Genomic DNA, 19,909 nt, shown 5'->3' with positions numbered 1-19,909 from the left:
TTTATTATGATGATGTGGGAACAACACCAACACGATGATATCAGATCATCCGGAAAGCACTGCCAGGGGTGATTTGTGACAGAAGGATAGCAGCAAGAGGGAAAGGGAAAGTTTACAAGATGGCAGTGAGACCTGCTGTGATGCATGGTTTGGAGATGGTGACACTGAAGATTTTGAAGGTTTTCATTGGGAGTGACCAGGAAGTGAGGTTAGAGAGGTGAGGTTGAGATAGCTTGGACAGAGGAGACACTGGACAAAGGATGGTAAATATGGAGCTATCAGGTATGAAGAAAGGAAGAAGACAACAAAGAAGCTTCAAGGATGTAGTGAAGGAGGACGTGCAGAGGTTTGGTGTAACTGAGGAGGATTCTAGGGACAGAGGACAGAGAAAAAAGGTTAAAAACAGTCAAACATGTAGAGCCTTCACGTTAAAACCCGAGCACAGACGCCTACAGGTACTATCAGCTGTCAGTGACAAAGGGGCGTTACCCTAATGTTTGCGATGATGTCACTACTACGCTACTTCTTGCTATTGGTTCGAAAGCTTCCGGCTTCTTCTTCTGGAGAGAGAACCGCAGTTGAAGGCAAACAAGAAGTCAGCGCTACAATGAGCAGATATTTTCATTAGACTGGGGGTAAAGTTCACTTCGCTCACAGTTTTACCCTTTGCCTAACCGCTCTGTGTCTTACTTGACGTGTGGGATTAACGGAGCAGCTCGGCTGTCTGTCAGAGAGGATTATTTAACTCGAAGCTGACCGCAGCCATGATGGCGTCGAGCTACAACGCTAAGGAAGAGGACGGACACCACTCCGGCGCTTCGAGCGGCACTGGCCTTTCGAAAAATAAGAAACCGGACAACACGGCGTTCAAACAGCAGAGACTTCCAGCCTGGCAGCCCATCCTCACTGCAGGCAGTGTGCTGCCGGCTTTTTTCGTCATTGGGCTCATCTTTATCCCCATCGGCATCGGCCTGTACGTCACATCGAACAACATCAAAGAGTTTGAGGTACAGTCGCGCTCCTGTCCGCCTTTAACCGACTCTGGCTTCTTCTCGGTTCTCCTACACAGCCCGGTGTTAGCTACACACCGTTTATACACACAGTAAACCTGCTGAAGGAGGCTCACTAAACAGGAATAAGTGGTTCTTCGATAAGTGACGTAGCTTCTTTACGTCACGCCAATGTTAACAATGTTAATTGTAAAGATGAACAACATAGTGTTGAAGTTCAGTTTGAAGCGCATTCATTCGACGTTACTTTTAAATGTGGTTGCTACACACTTGTATCAAAGGTCGATATTAGATGGTAAAAACATCAGAGACATGGGGAGTCGGCACCACATATTTAATATTAATGAGGCTAGAAAGTGATCAGAATCACGGCTTATATCAGTGTGGCTGATCATAGTTTGGGCAGTGTGGTTTAACAGCACCACAAACCACAGCCTCTAAAGTGGCTTTCACATGGCTTCAAAACAGTCTAAACAAAGCTGGACTAGAAGGTAAGAAACACAGGATGTGTCCGGGGTTCCTGCCTCGCAGTGGGCCTTTGAGGGCTGCTGTGATCATAAGTGATTGCTGCCTGTGCATTAAACAAAGTGTTCCTGTATTTGATTCAAGTCTGTACCTTCTTCTAGTCATGTTGCTGCACTGAATAGACGGAGCACTGAGTGTATTTCAACATCAGTTTATTTCCTCTTTGCTTCAGATCGACTACACTGGTGTGAGCAGTGACAGCCCGTGCTACAACTGTGCAAAGAACTTCACCTGGAACACCACAGAGCCCTGTGTCTGCACCGTCAACTTCACTTTGCTCCAGCCGTTTGAGGTGAGCTCAGATCCCCCACCAGCTTCCAGGCATTGGAAGTTAATGAATAATGCATGCATTTACCTGCAGGACGGAGAGTGCTGCTTGTGCAATCCTAACAATAATTGTCCATTAAGATCTATTTTGAGTACAAACAAAAAACACTCAAGGTTTGTTTAGAGGCTGCTTTACTATTGATTGTTGTAGGTTTAAAATATGCTCTGCAGCTTTCAGAAGGCTTCATTGATTATTTATAAAAAGCTCTCAGTTGCTCGTCTGCACTCGTCTCATTTAACAGCTTGCATTTAGCTTGTAAAATAGCTTTTTTTTTTTTTATTAAAATGTTTGCGTGCTTCTTTTCTGAGAAGCAGAAGAAGTATTTGTATTAAGTACACTGCATCCTGAACAGTGAATCACCTGAAGGTGAAGTATTTTTGTCAACAAAGTTATTCACGTTCAACAGAAAATGGAATCATGTGCTCTTTCAGTTTAACAAACCTGATGAAGTGAGTTGTGTAGAAACGAACAGCAGCACTGATCAACAAAATAAATGAGCTGGGCTTTAAATGTTTATTTCAGCGTTCTCTTCATACTGAAATCAAACGCTTATGAATGTGCAAGATTAATGATTTTCTGGAGTGCTGCTCTCTTGTCGTTTTGCAGCAGCACTATTGCGTTGTACCATGTTATTTTTATATTCCTTGTAGATTTCCAGCACCTGTTATTGTCTCTGGTTGGAGTAGGTATACAGGTATTTTATACCTGTATAAAACATTTTATACAGGTATAAAATGAAGTTATTTAAAATTTACTTTAGGGCTTTTTAGTCCTCATTTAACAGACAGCAGAGAAAATAGGGAGAGCGAGCAGGAATGAAATGGTTCAAATAAACTTGCGCGGACTCAAACCTAGGCCCCTGCAGTAAGGACTCCAGCCTGTGGTATATGGGTTGCTAACTCAACCAGGTGAGCTGTGATGGTGCGCACAAAAAGCAGTTTGTAAAACTGGCCTGATTGCTCGAAACAAAGATGACACCGGTGCCGTAACGCTGTGGGAGAAACATCACTACCTGATCAAGCACCACAGCCTTTTATGAAGGCACAGACTGGCAAGAAGACGCATGTCCCACATTAAACAAAGCCCCTCTTTGTTGTTAACCTTTTTACAAATGTATTATTTATTTTTAAATATGCATGGATATCATTGGATTTGGTTTTATCTCCCAGTCCCAGTAACCAGTGAGTTCAAATGAATTTCCATCACTGTTTTCCGAAGGGGAATCTTTTAATCTTGATGATTTTCTTGATGATTTATGTTGATCATAGAGATTGTGTGTAAGACCCTGTCACGGAAAAGCTGCTCATTCATCCTGGTCGTTACTGATTCCTAATTCTGTCAGCGATGCCGTCTTTTCTCTCGTACAGAGCAACGTCTTCATGTACTACGGCTTGTCCAACTTCTACCAGAACCACAGACGCTATGTGAAGTCCAGAGATGACAGACAGCTGAACGGTGACCTGTCTGCTCTGACGGTATGCTGCTGTACTTTTTGTGCCTATAGATAATTCAGAGAATCCAGTGAATGTTTCTTCCATCAGGTGAACATTATGTCCTTTTTCCAGGATCCCAGCAAGGAGTGTGAGCCGTACCGTAAGAGCGGAGATGTGTCCATTGCTCCGTGTGGGGCCATAGCTAACAGCCTTTTCAATGGTGAGTGTGTTGAAAAACTTCACTTTCCCTCTCTCAGCTGTTTAGCTTAACTGCAGTCTTATCTACAGTTTAAAACTGCTGTGTTAAAGCTTTGTAGAGCCTGATATCTGTACTGAATATACTGATTATGTGTTTCAGACACTCTGGTGCTGTACTACGTCGATTCCAACAACAGCAAAATTGAAGTTCCTCTGGTAAAAAAAGGCATTGCGTGGTGGACGGACAAGCATGTGAAATTCAGGAATCCTGCTGGAAACAGCAACCTGACTTTAGCTTTCCGAGGTGACATCTGCACACAGTTCACAGGCCCCTGTAGTAGGGATGCACCGATACCGGTATCTGGTATTGGCCTCGATACCACATTTTCTAAAGTACTCGTTAAAAGTCCCCCGATACCGGGGACCGATACCACGGTCTGAGGGCCGAGTGAGTGAGTTGCACTGTCACTGTTTAAATATTTTTTTCATAATTATTTATTCTGTAATATGTTGCATACAACATGCTTTTCATTTTAAATAATAATTCTTAATTCCAAGCCAGTCCCTTGTTTTATTTTTTGTTAAATTATAGGACTAAAGCTGTTACCTGTAAATTTAAATCATGTTTTTATTCAGTACTCTGTATCGGCGAGTACTGAAATGCAAGTACTCGTACTCGTTTCCAAAAAAGTGGTATCGGTGCATCCCTACCCTGTAGGCTCGCAGGTTCGAGTTGCAATGACCAGCTGGGTTTTGTCTTCATCTCTCTCAGACACAGCGAAGCCGGTGAACTGGGCGAAGCCGGTGTACGAGCTGGACCCGTCGGATCCTGATAACAACGGCTTTATCAATGAGGACTTCATCGTGTGGATGCGCACGGCTGCATTGCCCACCTTTCGGAAGCTCTATCGCATCATCCAGAAGAAGTCTGGCACCACCCCAACTCTCCCCAACGGGAATTATATGTTGAACATCACCTACAGTATCCTTTACATTCCAGTAATCTCATTACTAGAGTTAGACATGCTGCTTTGAACAGGCTAGCGTGAGTTTTTTGTGTCTTATAAAGCTTAACAGATCAGACGGTCTTTACTTGCAGTATCTCTGCTTCTTTGATTAGCACACGGAGAAGCTTTTGATTCAAGAGGTGTGCAGATATAAATATTTTAAACACATCTACATATACTCAAGTATCCACTCTGGGCCACAAATAGATTATTATTTTATATTCCTTTATGGCCACAGTGTATCCATCTTCTGTTGGCCCTTACAGCAGGATAACGCGCCATGTCACAAAGTTGGTTCCTTGAATGTGATAAAGAGTTCAGTGCACTCAAATGCCCTGCAAAGTCAATGGATTTAAAGCAATAGAGACACTTTTGGGATGTGGTGAAACAGGAGTTTGTCCTTATCTCCAAAATCAAAATGTTCCCAGCACCTTGTTGAAACTGTGCCATTAAGTCTGTTGTGAAGACAACAGCAAGGCGTACCTAATAAAGTGTCCATTGAGTGTAAAGATATTTAAAAAGATCATTTTTCTGGTTTCTCGAATCTCAGTAGATTAAGGGTGTATCGTTGTTCGTGTGTGTGCGCGCGCTCTGTCATTTCTCTTTAACCGCATGTAATCAGATTACCCCGTACTCAGTTTTGATGGTCGCAAGCGGATGATCCTGAGCACCATCTCCTGGATGGGAGGAAAGAACCCCTTCCTGGGCATCGCCTACATCACCGTGGGCTCCATCTGCTTCTTCCTGGGTGTGGTTCTGCTCATCATCCACCACAAATACGACAACCGCAACACCAGTGCGGATATCCCAAGCTAAACGGCGCGTTCCACGCTCGGGCCTCTGCATGCACGAGTGCGTACGCCGTACCAGGCTGTCGTGCGGTAGCGTCTCCAGTTTCTCATCAAAGCTGTGTTTAAGCGTAGCGAGGCGTCTCCGTGTGTCTCTGTGTATATAGCTTCAGGCCGATTTGCTGAGAATGTCTTTTTTTTTTTTTGTCTTCAGGTTTGCAGTCTTTTATTTATCTGAACATTATCAAAGTACCTGTTTCATTTTAGCAGTGCTTTGCGAATGGCTTAATTATTGAAGGATGTATGTAATTTTAATGCAAGTTTTTGTCCATATTATGTAAAGTTATATGTCCTGCTGATGAATGTACCGTAACACTTCGTTGACATACCTCTGTGGGTTCTGGGATTACCTTGCATACTGAAGGTGATTATGATTGCTTGGATAAATACTGATATTCAAGAGTCATAAAGCATTAATAAGAAGTAATAACAGAAATATGCTTTTCTGCCCTCCACTGTGACCGAGGAGCCAGTCTTTTATTTATCACTCATAAAACTTACTTTATACAGTATTCCTAATTCAAAGGTGGTGTCTCTGGGTGGGTGGAGCACAGGAATTCTTAATTTATTGTTTGTTAGTGGTTCGGCCAGAGTGTGAAATCGTCTGATTGGTTAATGTTGACCAAACGATATGCACTTTAAAAGTGTCCCGTTTGTTCGGTTCCCCCTTGTTTCGCCCTTCTGGACTGTTCTTGGTTTTTTTATGCTGTTAAAACTTTCAATTTGAGCTCCTTGGCTTTTTATAAGGTTTGTAGGGTCCAATTAAAGAACTTGGTCAATGTATCGCTGTCATTTGTGATTATAATGGTAGAACTCCCACTGCTTCCATTATCCATGCTACTGTGATTTGTAGGGATGTTGATGTGTTTTATTGGCCTTTATTAACTTAATGAAATAAGGGGAAACAATCCCCTCAAGAATTTAAACACATAAAAAGTAGCACTTTATAATGATGTCACACTATTGGTAAAGTATTAGTAAGTGCTTAATTTGTCAATTATATATCACTATATACATCATTATATACTTCTCCTTAGTATGCCATTTATAAATCCAGATATATTTTAATGATCATTACCAGCAGCGATAGCTCTGTGTGGTGCAACAGTAACACATCTGTATTGATAAATGGCATACTAAGGAGGAGTAATGATATATGAATGAAACATTATCTCATACCTTACTAATGCTTAATGGTGTGATGTTGTAAAATGTAATGTAAAAAACAGTCCTTGTACTTAAAGCCTCACCTGTGTGGACTGCACCACTTATCCAGGTAAGGAGGAGGTTGTGTTTAATGTGTCTCTTATACACTCTCCTACTCTTAATGCTTCTGTGCTCCTCTCACTGCTCTGGATTCAGTCGCGCCCGTCTTACCAGCTGATTACATCATCATCATCAGAACGTTAAATGAAATCTGACTGTCTCAGACACTGAAATACACAACAAAGACGATCATCAATAACACACCATGCTGATAATCTCTGGGAACTGGGGAAAATGGGGAGCTAACTTTTGTTAAGAAGACTTTTATCAGTAATTAGATCATGCCTAATTAACGTTATATGAATTATGGACTGTATATACCAGGGGTAGGCAACTCCAGGCCTCGAGTGCCGGTGTCCTGCAGGTTTTAGATGTGTCCTTGATCAAACACAGCTGATTCAAATGGCTATATGACCTCCTCAACATGTCTTGCAGTTCTCCAGAGGCCTGGTAATGAACTAATCATTTGATTCAGGTGTGTTGACCCAGGGTGAGATCTAAAACCTGCAGGACACCGGCCTTCGGGGCCTGGCATTGCCTAAACCTGGTATATACCATTGAATTCATCTTTTAACTGAACTCACTGCAACGGACAGGGCTGACCAGCAGGTGTCGCCATTTGGCTTTATCAGCCTTTAAGGGCCTAATTGTAGGTCCGGTGGTTCCCACAGACAGACAGAGCACAGAAGCAGAAAAGGTGAAGATCTTTCAGTATTATTGTGTGGTTTTGGGATGATTTGAAGTGAAGTTGTTTCTTGTCGGTTCACTTTTGACCAACGCTGCTGTTTTGTGCATCATTGTGATCACAAGACTCCTCCAGCAGTGTGGCGTCTTAAAGCTTATTATAAGTAAATTACAAGCAAATGTTTGCTTGAAATATTGTTTTTACTTTATGTGAATCTTTAGATGGAGGTACAGGATAACAGGCTGTATTTCTCAGTGAGTTACAGTAAAATGAAAGGGTCTCTTTGGATTTGCAGGTTCTGGAGACAGAACCTTGACGTTTTTGTAGCCTGGAGGATAAATATGTGAGATACCTGCTGCATTATTGAAAGATCTCCGCCTGTAGGGGAGCTGGGCTTTAGTAGTTATTCTTATGTGCTGCAAGTAAAAAATCTTGCAAAGTCAACATTCAGAGTGTGCCAGGCTTTGCTGATCTTCCATAATACTAGAAATCTGGAGCCCAAAACAAACACTGTTCCAGCACATCATTTGATTGCTGTGGTTAACCAGAGTCGAGCTCTTTGCAAGCAAACTTTAGACATTCTTGTTGGGAGAAATTTGCTCCAATCATTTTTATATTATTTCTTTGTTTTTTTTTTTTAGATGCATGAACACAGAAACTGAAGCCTTTGAAGCAATAATGTGCTTTCATTCCTCCCCCTCTTTGATCAGGAGGACAACAGCATGCCCATCATCATCTGAAGGGTGGGTCAAAGGACGCTCCGCTCCACAGAGCCGCAATAAGTCTCAGTGTGTTTGGTATGTCAGCTCTCGTCTGAGATTTGATGAGTCAGGCTAATTTCAGATGTCTCACTCTGTGTTTTGGATAAAACACGCCCGCGTCCCGACCCCAGCGTTTTAACCCAAACTGTCTTCTAAAGATAAATGCCTGTAATTTGACGATGCATCATCGAGGCTGTTTAAAGTCTAGATTATTAACTTGTGTTGTATCTCGGTTACATCTGTAATTCTTGTTTGATCTCCTCACAAGGAGTGGATATGTTGAGCTGTTAGTGCTGTGATGCCCAGGAAGCCACAGTGAAACAAGATCAATAAAAAGCATTCCCAGTTAATTACACCAACATGGCTGTAGGATCCCATGCAGACCCCTTTGCATCCTCTTGTCTCTTGTCTGATCACTGTTATAGCACCCTCCTGGGTGTTTGTCTCATGGTGTAACTCTGTAAAAGTTCAGTATCAGATGCTTGAGATCACTGCTTATTTATTGTGCAGATAAATCACAGTCACTCTCTTTTTAAAGGAATGTTGGTATTTTTAATTAAAACCTACAAAATCATTTATTCTATGGGAAAATATCCCAAGAATTTCCCGGTGTCCTGCAGGTTTTAGATGTGTCCTTGATCCAACACAGCTGATTTAAATGGCTAAATGACCTCCTCGGCATGTCTTGAAGTTCTCCAGAGGGCTGCTGATGACCTAATCATTAGATTCAGGTGTGTTGACCCAGGGTGAGATCTAAAACCGGCCTTCGAGGCCTGGAGTTTGACACCCTTGTTTTAGACTTCTTTCCCAAGCCTGTATCTGCTGTCTATCTCTAGTATGACCACTAGAGGGCGCCATAAACCTTCGACTCTCAGTTTCAGGAGCAGCTGCTGCTCAAAATCCAGGGCTTCCCCAATAAAAGCCAACTAAACTCAGTCCTTTATAGTTTAAATAAACTTGAAAGACAAACGGACTGATGTGATTTCGCTTTTGTTTCTTTAAGCATCTTGAGCGCATTATGGGGAGAATGACAACAAAAAAATTATTGTTTATAAATGAAAAGGTGAAGTTTTAATTTCAGCTGACATCTGTGTAAATAAGCTGGATAAAGTTGCTCATTGCGCAAATAAGAAAGTTCCCCTCGGTGCGCTCTGGCCAAAGGTGCCCCTGCTGTGAAGTCACAATTGGCGCTGGAAACTCGTCGCCAGACCGAACGAATGCTGGGAAAAATGTAATTTCCGAACACCCGGTCGGTCTTAGCGGGGGACATACATCAAGTGAAGGACGGAGCTTTCGTAAGAAGCCCATATGATGGTAAATTGAGAGCTGGGAACTCCCCCCTTATTAAGTAGCCGATGGTGGAAAGATTCTTCCCACTTGGAAAGAGGCTTTCCTTTCTTGGACATCTGCTGGTGGAGCTTCCAGTAGCTAGAGAGAGAGGAAAGGGGGTCCAGGAGCAGCTCCTGAAATTTCTTACTTTCCTGAGGGGGGAGGCTTCAAGCGGGCTGCGCTCACGTTTGGTCCGTTCAGAATTTTGGGGGAACTTCAGTAGGTGAGTAGACAAACTTTTATTTCTAACAATTACGTTATAAAGATCAACTTTTATTTTTCCTCACAAAATTTCGATACGATATTTAAATTTTTTATTCACACTTTTTCAGTTGAATGCGCTTTGATCACCAAACCAAGCTGAATGCTCTTAAAGCAAATTATAGAAGTTTGAAATGAGTTGTTGATCTGAGATTAGAAGATTTAAGATAAGAGCTCGATTTTTTGTTGTTGAGCTGAACAGATTTAAATGCAGCCACCGCGAGAGGCAGGTAAGCCTGTAGTAACTTAGATTTAGCCTAATATTTGTGTTTTATATGATCCAAGATATCCGATTGGATCCAGGGCTGCAGTGTCCTCACATGTGCACCAGGCGGAGCGCACAGCCTGCGGTTAAGTTTAAAGAACTCGAGTTCAGCCTGAAGTGTCCCGTGTGAGGGCGACTCATGAGTTTATAATAATAAAATAATGTCAAAAATGCAAATTAATCACATCCAAGTAAATCTGCAACAGGAAATGAATGTATTAAAAACAAATTTTTGCTTCTGTGATTTTTTTTTTTTTCTCTTTTCCCAAGGGAACCCTTAGGATCATAGTGAAGATTTAGGGAAGGATAGAGGAGTAATATATTTTCATATACATGAAAATGAATCATCACAGAGTAGCCCGTGATATCACAGACTTAGTGATACTATGAGGTCCTCCAAGGCAAGGCAAGTTTATTTGTATAGCACAATTCAACAACAAGGTGATTCAAAGTGCTTTACAGAGACATTAGAAACAAAAACAAATAAAAAGCATGATTTAAAATTAATCATCCAGTCTTCATCCCCGTAGGTGTTATGTGAACGAGAACCAGCGAGTCTATGCTGGATGTAATGATCCGCACAGCAAGCTGCCAAAGTCAGCAAACAACCAGAAACGCATCCATTTTCCAGTTTATGCACTGGAAAATCAAAACTGAATTGCATGTGTTGGATATTTCTTTCATTCTCTTATTACTGAATAACTGCAGAGCTTCATTCAGTGGTAAGAAAAGTGCTCCCTCAGGCCATGGGAGTCAACTGAAGGCAACAAGGTGTGGTTGGTTGTGTAAAGGAGTCTAGGTGGATCCAGCAGTTTTTTTTTTGTGTCGGGACTGAAAGCGATGACTGACTAATTAAAGTTATTTATCTAGATTTATATTCAAAGAAACACGATCCAGGGAGAACTGCGTGCACGCTGTCTAATTGTAAAGGCTCTCAGGTCACGCTTTAGACGCAGCTCTACGTTAGGTGTAAAGCTGATGCCTTTACACCACAGTGTAAAAGTGAGCTGAGATGTGCAAATGTCCTTTTTTGTTGTTGTCTGCAGACTTTTTGATGCGCTGCTGACCCTTTAGAGCCAAACATGAAGATAGGGCTGTCTCTGGCCACGGCTGCCTTCCTGGCGGCCCTGTTGTCCTCCATAGATGCTCAAGGTAAATACAAAGCATCTGGCCTCACTCTCCCCACACACACTATTCAACTCTGTCCAGTCTTTATCTCCTCCTTTTCTATTTTTACCTCTTATCTCCACTCCTTATTGAAGCTACTGGAATTAATGTGAGCGATTCATCACAACCAAACATGAACTGTTTGTACTGACTGAATAAAGTTAATCTTATTTCATATGTATGATATGTTGACTATGTGACTGATTCCTTGATGTCTGTCATGCTTTTATTCCTCAGTAGTGGCATATTTTCCCAATGTATCTATCAGGACTCATTGTTTGCTTTGATGTGAACTCCAAATCCAGATCCCACTCACTTGGAATTAAACTGTAATTTAGGAGTTTTAAACCAATAATGCACGAGCAAGTTTCTCATCCACATTTGGGACATGTGAGAAACCGTGCACACTAAAGTTTATTTAATTTCCAGTTTCTAACTGAATGTATTAAACAGCGAGGCACAGACTACAAGTGTAACAAAAGGCATTTTGTGGTTAATGTTTCCCTATAAATGTTTTAGCACAGTTTTTGCTATTTCCGTTTTACACTTTTTCCAAAGCAAAAATGGGAAGATGGCCCAAACCAGGTAGTTACGCACCGATTAATCTGGCTTACATAAATGTTATCATCATTACACTAAAGGTGCAGAAAGATCCTAAAACATATGCAAATTTCTTTTGCAGTGGTTCTAACAGCTGTTAAAACATTAGATTATTGTGCATGACAGCAAAAGCACAAAAGATAAAGTAGAATACAGTCATTTCAGTTTTAATAATAAATAGAAATGTGAAAAGTGCATCAGTACTGGAGTAGAGTCATTTAGTGGACAGAAGTGGATCTGTGCAAGAAAAATGCAAGTGATTAAAACTCGAGTGTCTGGCTTTTTCCTTCCCAACACTGATTTCACGCTTCTACGTTACAGTTTCAGTAGAAACTAAATGATTTCGCTCCACATGCGACATGATGTAAAACATCATCAACGGTTAGGAATCGGTTGTAGCAGGAGTAGTTCTGACAGAAAATGACTTAATGTAATTAAATATTCAAACATCTCAGTCCAAAATAATGACACATAGAGAGGGGGTATGAAATCCTGCTCTCGCACGGCAGAGGAGTCTGCGCTCGGGTATCTCCGCTAACCGAGTGGAAAGATGAAATAGGAGAATAGCCAATTAATCCTCAGACAGCTCAAAGACAAAGAGCCTTTCTCGAGCTTCTTTGCGGGCATTTGTGAAAATGCTGAGTTGCAGGACATATGGAAAGTTAATATGCAGTAATGTTTAATGTCAGCACAGGCTGTGGAATTACTTTGGCATCTGTCCTGCCTCTTTGGGAGAGTCAGTGTTCTTTCCTCCTCTTCTTGGTCTCTCCTATTGGCAGCAGCTCAGGTCAGGATAGCTGGTTGGCTGGCTGACTGCTGGAGACTGAGGTAACACAACGGGAGCCAGATTCTGGCCCCTGGAAGACAGAAGTGTCCTTTATTATGAGCTGATGGGACAGACGTCCATATAACAAACACAACCGCAAAGTCCAAATAACCTACCCGCGATTATTTTGACAAAACCACATTTGTTCCTCAGCTACATTTTTTTTAGAGCAGACAGACATGCGGTGAAAGGAATTGTAGCAAATCAAAACAAGATGCTCAGACAAGCTCGCCATGAACAAACGTGGGAGCGGCAGGCGCATCCTGCAGCTGAATTTTCCACTCATCGTCCACGCTGTGCTACTCACTACTCCTCCCCAACTCATCCACACCCAAGTACCAACACACACTATACACCCGTACCGTTTTGGTGTTGGAGATGAGTACTCGTGGAGAAATCAGGGGCAACATGGTCCACCGGGGCTCCTTGAGTTGAGATGCCAGGTTGGTGATCCTCCAATGCCAGTTTTTAAATATTTGGTGGGCTCCTCTTTGTCATCTGCCTGTGCACTCAGTGTGTCCCAAGCTATGGCTTCCTCCTCATAGTATATTTTACAATGATATTCTTATGAAGCATGCACCCAGTACCGCATGCCGTGGCATCTTATGCATGTTCGCGTCCCCGCCACTACACGGACAAACGAGGACCCGCACCAGAGGACCACATAAGATTGGTTGCGCTAACCTCATTAACCTCACGGCAATTAATTTGATTAATTGCTCGAGTTTTGTGTTGTTGACACTAATTTACTGAGTGAAAAGACTTTCGGAGCTGCATGATTACATGAGAAGTAACTGAAAGATGAGCTCACAAAATATGAACTAACACCCATACCGTGACCCGACTCTAACAGTGGTTAACCTGGTTGACAGAAGCGCAGTCAGAAGTTTGCTGCTAGTTCCTGAAATACTCTGATGTGACTTTAATGCATGTGTGGTACTCACGTACTCAAACGTTAACACTCTGCCTGCCTGCAGCCTAAAGACGTAAGAAAGAATATCATTCTAAAATATGTTTGTCATCTCTGTCTCTGTACATGGAAACTAATGTCCAGCCGGTCAAAGTTGTTGAGTCAAACAACTTTCTCATGTACACACTGCATGATGTTGTCATCAAGTCAGCTCCATGTAAAGGCCTGCGGTCTTCTCACACTGTATATGTCTTCTCATATTTATTTTACATGTACACCTTTCTCTGTAAAAGCACATTTGGTTGTCTGAGGAAGTCTTGTTCTCTCACACCTTCTTGTGCATTTATGCTGCTGCTGGAAAAAGTACACAAGAGTCGCCGGTGACGAATTGTGTATTCTTTTTGAAAGGTTTGCAATGGATGTGTGCCACACGCTTTTGTAAAGAGTCGTAAGCAAATAAACAAAGTATTTTTTTTGTCCCTCAGATATGTTTATATACGTTGTGTATATAACATATGGTGTTCATTTTGTCACTCCAACAGCTACATGGCATCGTTGATTCCATTGTATAATCGGTAACTTAAGAATGAAGTCACTGTTGTGTTTGTTACTCTGAGCTCGGCTCCATCATAAAGGCAGTTTAATATGTGGGGCATGCGTTGTAACTGCACTTAGCATGTGTTGGATGGTTCACTCAGTGTCTGCACTTTAGTGGCGTTTGCGTGGATTCGTGCACAGACTGACGTGTATGCCAGTGCTTGAGTTGCCGGGCCGTCTCGGCTGGGCAACTCAAACAAGCGCCATTTTGCTCCAAAATGGCTTCTCACACTTTTCCATTGTCACGTGTTGCTCACCTGTCACCCTCACAGAGGGACGTGTTGTGTGTTTGGCCCCAACAACGAACAAGTCCGCTTCAGCCACGAAGTGTTTGTCGTTGGGATTAATGTGAATGTTTAATCAAAGATGCCCTTTTATTTCATTTGATCAGAAATACGCCCACGGTCACACGCGTCTTGTGTTTTAACAGCGTTTCGTCTCTTATTTGCAGTGGAGCCGCCCTCAAACTTGAAATTTCACATTCTAAATGAGAATACAGTGGAAATGTCGTGGATGAGACCCTCGGCAACGATAGAGGGCTTCAAAATACAAGTGCAAGTGCCGGATGGAGGTCAGTGCGTGTGTTGGTGTGCTGACACTACAAACGCTTTGAAACCCTAGCAGCTTTCTAACTTCCTGCTTTGCTCCTCATAGATGAACCGACCAGAGACTTTACCCTAGATGCATCTGCCACTATGACATCGCTCACTGACCTGACCCCTGACTTGGACTACTCTGTGTCAATAAGCTCCTATTATGGCTCAGAGGAGAGCATCCCCATCTTTGGACAACTGACCAGTGAGTTGATTATGCTTTATAAACATATTTTTCAGTGAAAAACAGGTTTTTAAAAAGTAAGTGTATGTTTTTACGCTCTATAATGTTCTTATTGTGTCCTGATGTGAATTCAGGACATCAGGAAATCACTTTTCCTTGCTGGCTATTGAAACCTCTGAATTATGTTCACTGATACAAAGCATTTACTCCCTCGGCAACACGGAGAGAATTTAATCATATAATATGCTAGTAAAAGTCAAGTAATAGCATTTCCATCCAGCCATAAAAAATCTAGGAAAGGGAAAAATCACATCTGTTTACCGACTCTTGAATTGCTCGCTGTTTGTAGTTAATGCAGCGTTTGTGTGTGTACGGAGCTGCTTTTATGATGTGTTGATTTTCTTGCCTTTTTCCGCTGTGAAAAAGTACACAGTGAGGCTTCAATGTGCGGCGCTAACTCACCGAGTGTTTCCTGTGTTTCAGTCCAGTCCAGTAACAGCAGCGGACGAGTCAGGAGGCCACAGGCAGATGCAATCAGTGAGTATGCTTACTGCAGTGTCGGCCAAAATCCAAACACACCCGACCCTTCGCAGGGCTTTCCGAACTTTTAAAATGTATTTTTTCCTTTTTGACTGTCATCATAATATTTTTCCCATGGAATAATTTGGTCAGGCATCTTACTGGGTTCTAACTGGGTAGACAGACAGGGTTTTGGCAGCGAGTGGAAAGGCACATTGGTTCCTTTAATTCTAACCAGCAGCCTGGTTAGAATTAGGAAGAAAAAAAAGTAAAGGAAGGCTTGAAGCTGCAAGAGAAAAGCTCCCTTGAGCTCTCAGCTTCAACCCTTAAGGAGAACGATTTTGGAGGGGAAAGGAGCAGGAGGCAGGTCTGAGGTACGAGTTCAGCTTTGATCAAGCGTCGCCATTGCAAACTTTCCTCAGCTTATTCAAACTGTCCGTGGTGACTGATGGGCAGACGTGCTCACTTTTCCCTCATATGATGATTGGAAACTGCAACCATGAGTGCAGATCCTCTGAAACATTAAGTCAGAGCATTTTGACTGAAGATGCCTTTTTCTGAATGTTTCATGTGAGACAGGAGGAATCGCATTTAGAGTCAATGAGAGTGCAGGGAGCGAGGATTAAAGTCCATCCACATAAGCCCTGCCAATTAGCATTTCAACTTAAATGTTCTGTTGCATCTGTGATTTAAAAGCTTGAGGATCTCAGTGTTTAAAAGTAGATATTACCAGTGGAATTTCTGCTGAATATTTAGTCTACAAAGGCACATTTTTGCCTCAGTCTGCTGGAATAACTGCACCAGCCCACTTTTGGCAATGGCTCAGAGTTCCTTTGATGCAAGAATGCACATCTCTCAGTCGTCCAACTACCTGTCAAAGATTTTATTTTATTCAGACGGACAGAAGAAATGCCATGATTTAAAATATCACCGTGAGATGTAAAGAATGTAGTTTTCTGCTTTCTGAGATTTTAACCCCATCGTTCACCAAAAGTTGAAAGCCAATCCATTCCTAATACGAATCAGTTAAAGTGTGTTTATTCATTCTCTCATCGACTGTTCTCCTGATTGACGGTCTTTCCTGTCCGCCGTCTGTCCTCAGAGTGTTCGGTCAGTGCGATAGCCGACTTGGTTTTCCTGGTGGACGGCTCTTGGAGTGTAGGAAGAGAAAACTTCAAACACATCCGGAGCTTTATCGGCTCGCTGGCAGGGGCCTTTGACATTGGCGAGGACAAAACCCGTGTGGCGGTGGTTCAGTACAGCTCAGACACTCGTACAGAGTTCCCCCTCACTCGTTACACCAGGAGAGGAGACCTGCTCCAAGCTATCAACTCACTTCCGTATAAAGGAGGAAATACCATGACAGGTACGATGTTTATCAGGAGGCTTTGAATCGCGTTTTTTAACCTGATTGCGAGCGAGGACTTAAAAATACACATGAACTTCTTTTTAAAGGCGATGCCATAGAGTACCTGGTGAGAAACATTTTCACTGAGGCAGCTGGATCCAGGAAAGCTTTTCCAAAGGTAGCCATGATCATCACTGATGGAAAATCCCAAGACCCAGTGGAGGCGCATGCTAGAAGACTTAGGAACATTGGAGTGGAAATATTTGTCCTAGGTATGGTTTATTATTCAGTGTTTTTTTTCCTTTCTGATTTGTGCTTTCCCATGTGAAAGTCTGCCTGTTCTCAGAAACCATTTGATTTTCCATCGATGGCTCGTTTTAAGATGCAGTTTTGCCCCAGTAAAAGTCAAACTGTTGTATTGCCTAACATAAGCAATGCCCTAAATCACATCTGTAAAGCAGACAGTCCTAACACATGAGTTACTGTTTTTCCTTCACAGGTATCAAAGGAGCAGATGAGGATGAGCTCAGGGAAATAGCCTCCACGCCTCACAGCAAACACGTGTACAATGTGCCCAACTTTGACATGATCCAGGAGGTCCAGAAAGAGATCATAACACAAGTGTGCTCCGGTGTTGACGAGCAGCTGAACATTCTGGTCAGCGGAGAGGAGAGTGAGTCAAGTGATATTTAATACATGCCCATGCAGGATTCATCTAAAATGCTGTTACAGTATACTGATGTGCAGCATCTTGTTTACTTTGATGCCTCCCACAGTGGTGGAGCCAGCCTCCAACTTGGAGGTCACAGAAGTTTCATCCAAGTCAATGAGGGTGACGTGGGCCCCGTCTCTGGGTGAAATCACGGGCTACAAGCTAACCCTCAATCCCATGCTGCCCGGCATGAAACGCCAAGAGCTGTACATTGGGGCTGGACAGACATCCGTCAACGTCCGTGACCTTTCCCCCGAGACCGAGTATGAAATCAGCCTGTACGCACTCAAAGGTCTGACTCCCAGTGAACCCATCGTTGAACTGGAGAAGACGCAGCCTGTCAAGGTGTCAACAGGTGAGGTGGTTTGCTGTCATGTGTGGTCAGCTTTTAAGTTTGATGTACTCGTGAATGAATCACAGGCAGTCATGTGACTTGGTTTCCTGTCTTTTTCAAGAGTGCTCACTGGGAGTGGATGTGCAGGCCGATGTAGTCCTGCTGGTCGATGGCTCGTACAGTATCGGATTACAAAACTTTGCAAAAGTCCGTGCCTTCCTGGAGGTTCTGGTCAACTCCTTTGACATCGGACCAAACAAAATCCAGATTAGCTTGGTCCAGTACAGTCGCGACACATACACCGAGTTTGCCCTCAACACTCACCATGACATTAACGCTGTCGTCAGAGCTGTGCGCACCTTCCCCTACCGCGGCGGTTCCACTAACACCGGCAGGGCCATGACTTACGTCAGGGAGAAGATCTTCGTCCCAGCTCGTGGAGCGAGACAGAACATCCCCCGCGTCATGGTCCTGATCACAGACGGAAAGTCGTCAGACTCTTTTAGGGATGCGGCCACCAAACTGAGGAATATTGATGTGGAAATATTTGCTGTTGGCGTGAAGGATGCGGTGAGATCAGAGCTGGAGGCCATCGCTAATCCACCGGCTGACACCCATGTGTATGAGGTGGAGGACTTTGACGCTTTTCAGAGGATCTCTAAGGAGCTGACTCAGTCCATCTGTCTGAGGATTGAACAGGAGCTGCTCAACATCAAAAAGAGAAGTAAGTAGAAGAAGATCAACTCCTTTACTATGATCTGGAGCTCAGATTTACTTCTCTTTCTGATGGTTTCCATGTGTTAGCACCTTCACACTGGTCCACAGGATATTAGACCCTGAAATGTGACTGCATTTTTAGCCGCTGACGTAGTGGCAAATAGCCAGAGCAGTCATGGAAAAGCTAAACAGAGAAACATATTTTGTAAATTGCTGTCAGACATGGCAAAATTGAATCATTTCATCAGAGTTGCCAATAAACATACCACAAAAACCACGGACGTGCCTCTTGAATGAGCTCGAGTGATACCGAGAGCTGCAGCCCAAAACACTCGACAATCAGCCAGTGTGCCGTCCAGTGCTTCAAGATCTCAACTTTTGAAATCCATATTTGTTAAACTACAGTAGCTTTATAAAAGTCACGTGCAGGTGAGGCTCTAACTACCTGACTACCTCTTTGATTTTCAGGTTTGCTTCCACCGAGCGATTTGCGCTTTTCTGAAATTACCTCCCGAAGCTTCCGTGCCACCTGGGTACCTCCTCTTGCCAATGTCTTGTCTTACCTGCTACGTTTCCGCAAGGCGGAAGATGTCACCGGAGACTACATTTCCCTGGCTTTGCCCGGCGATACCAACACAGCTGTCCTTCCCCATCTTTATCCCCTCACCACCTATGAAGTCAATGTCTTTGCTCAGTATGATAAAGGAGACAGTTTCCCTTTGACGGGTGAAGAGACAACTCTCGAAGGTAAGAGATTTACCTGAATTTAACAGAATGTAATCAAAATAAAAACACTGAGCATCTAAGAGTTGCGTTTTTCTTCTCAGAACAAGGAGCTGTAAGAAATCTACGAGTGACAGAAGAAACAACCAACAGTTTCAAGGTGTCGTGGCAAGCCGCGCCGGGTTCAGTGATCAGATACCGCCTGTCCTACGTCCCGCTGAGCGGCACAGGAGAGATACTGGAGGCTCAGACCCTTGGCCCAGAGACCACCATAGTCCTCCAGGAGCTCTTCCCCATCACTACCTACCGTGTGTCTGTGTCTGCTGAGTACGCATCCGGCCTTGGAAGCGAGATGCAGGTGGATGGAACCACCAAGGAGGGTGAGCGAGGACAACTGCTGACACTATTGTCAAACTGAAGTTTTGAGAAATGTGAATTTTGAGAAATGATGCATTTTGATCTGTTTTCAGTCCGCGGCTCTCCCCGTGACCTGCGTGTCTTCGATGAAACAATATCTACGATGAAACTGGCGTGGAGGTCTGCTCCTGGCAATGTTCTTCAATACCGCATTGCCTTCAAACCTGCTGAGGGAGGTGAGAGGAAGGAGATCTCTGTCAAAGGAGACACCACCCAGGCTGTACTGAAGAACCTCCAGCCAGCCACTGAGTATGAGCTGTTTGTCAGCGCTCGCTATTCTTCTGGTTTGGGCGATCCTCTCCTGGGCACCGGAACCACCTTAGAAGGTAAGAGACGCTGCCATATT

At 43.3% G+C, this 19,909-nt stretch overlaps 2 protein-coding genes across 6 annotated transcripts in view; both read left to right on the top strand.

Moving 5' to 3' along the window:
- Positions 1-542: 542 nt before the first annotated feature.
- On the top strand, positions 543-6,132 carry LOC113012470 (cell cycle control protein 50A-like). Its single transcript, XM_026152705.1, has 7 exons — positions 543-1,007; positions 1,708-1,827; positions 3,231-3,338; positions 3,429-3,516; positions 3,655-3,798; positions 4,267-4,476; positions 5,124-6,132. The coding sequence occupies exons 1-7, from the start codon at positions 765-767 to the stop codon at positions 5,315-5,317; spliced, it is 1,107 nt and encodes a 368-aa protein (XP_026008490.1). The 5' UTR covers positions 543-764; the 3' UTR covers positions 5,318-6,132.
- Positions 6,133-7,136: 1,004 nt separating this feature from the next.
- col12a1a (collagen, type XII, alpha 1a) overlaps positions 7,137-19,909 on the top strand; it is a 52,495-nt gene continuing 39,722 nt past the window's right edge. For 2 of the 5 annotated variants that reach the window (XM_026153104.1, XM_026153101.1), the window contains exons 1-13: positions 9,258-9,613; positions 10,963-11,068; positions 14,468-14,587; positions 14,671-14,814; positions 15,277-15,330; positions 16,415-16,678; positions 16,768-16,932; positions 17,160-17,333; positions 17,437-17,727; positions 17,828-18,430; positions 18,892-19,170; positions 19,251-19,526; positions 19,617-19,889. In XM_026153104.1, the coding sequence (XP_026008889.1) occupies positions 10,999-11,068; positions 14,468-14,587; positions 14,671-14,814; positions 15,277-15,330; positions 16,415-16,678; positions 16,768-16,932; positions 17,160-17,333; positions 17,437-17,727; positions 17,828-18,430; positions 18,892-19,170; positions 19,251-19,526; positions 19,617-19,889 (2,713 nt within the window). In that variant the 5' untranslated portion in view covers positions 9,258-9,613; positions 10,963-10,998. Of the gene's footprint in view, positions 7,313-7,941; positions 8,098-9,255; positions 9,614-10,962; positions 11,069-14,467; positions 14,588-14,670; positions 14,815-15,276; positions 15,331-16,414; positions 16,679-16,767; positions 16,933-17,159; positions 17,334-17,436; positions 17,728-17,827; positions 18,431-18,891; positions 19,171-19,250; positions 19,527-19,616; positions 19,890-19,909 lie in introns of those variants that run through there. The other 3 variants (XM_026153102.1, XM_026153103.1, XM_026153105.1) reach the window with 3 other exon arrangements.

This window comes from Astatotilapia calliptera, chromosome 19, assembly GCF_900246225.1.
Source record: "Astatotilapia calliptera chromosome 19, fAstCal1.2, whole genome shotgun sequence".
In the NCBI taxonomy this organism is placed as follows: domain Eukaryota; kingdom Metazoa; phylum Chordata; class Actinopteri; order Cichliformes; family Cichlidae; genus Astatotilapia; species Astatotilapia calliptera.
The sequence above is the reverse complement of the archived record's forward strand: the minus strand, read 5'-3'. Positions and strand labels throughout refer to the sequence as shown.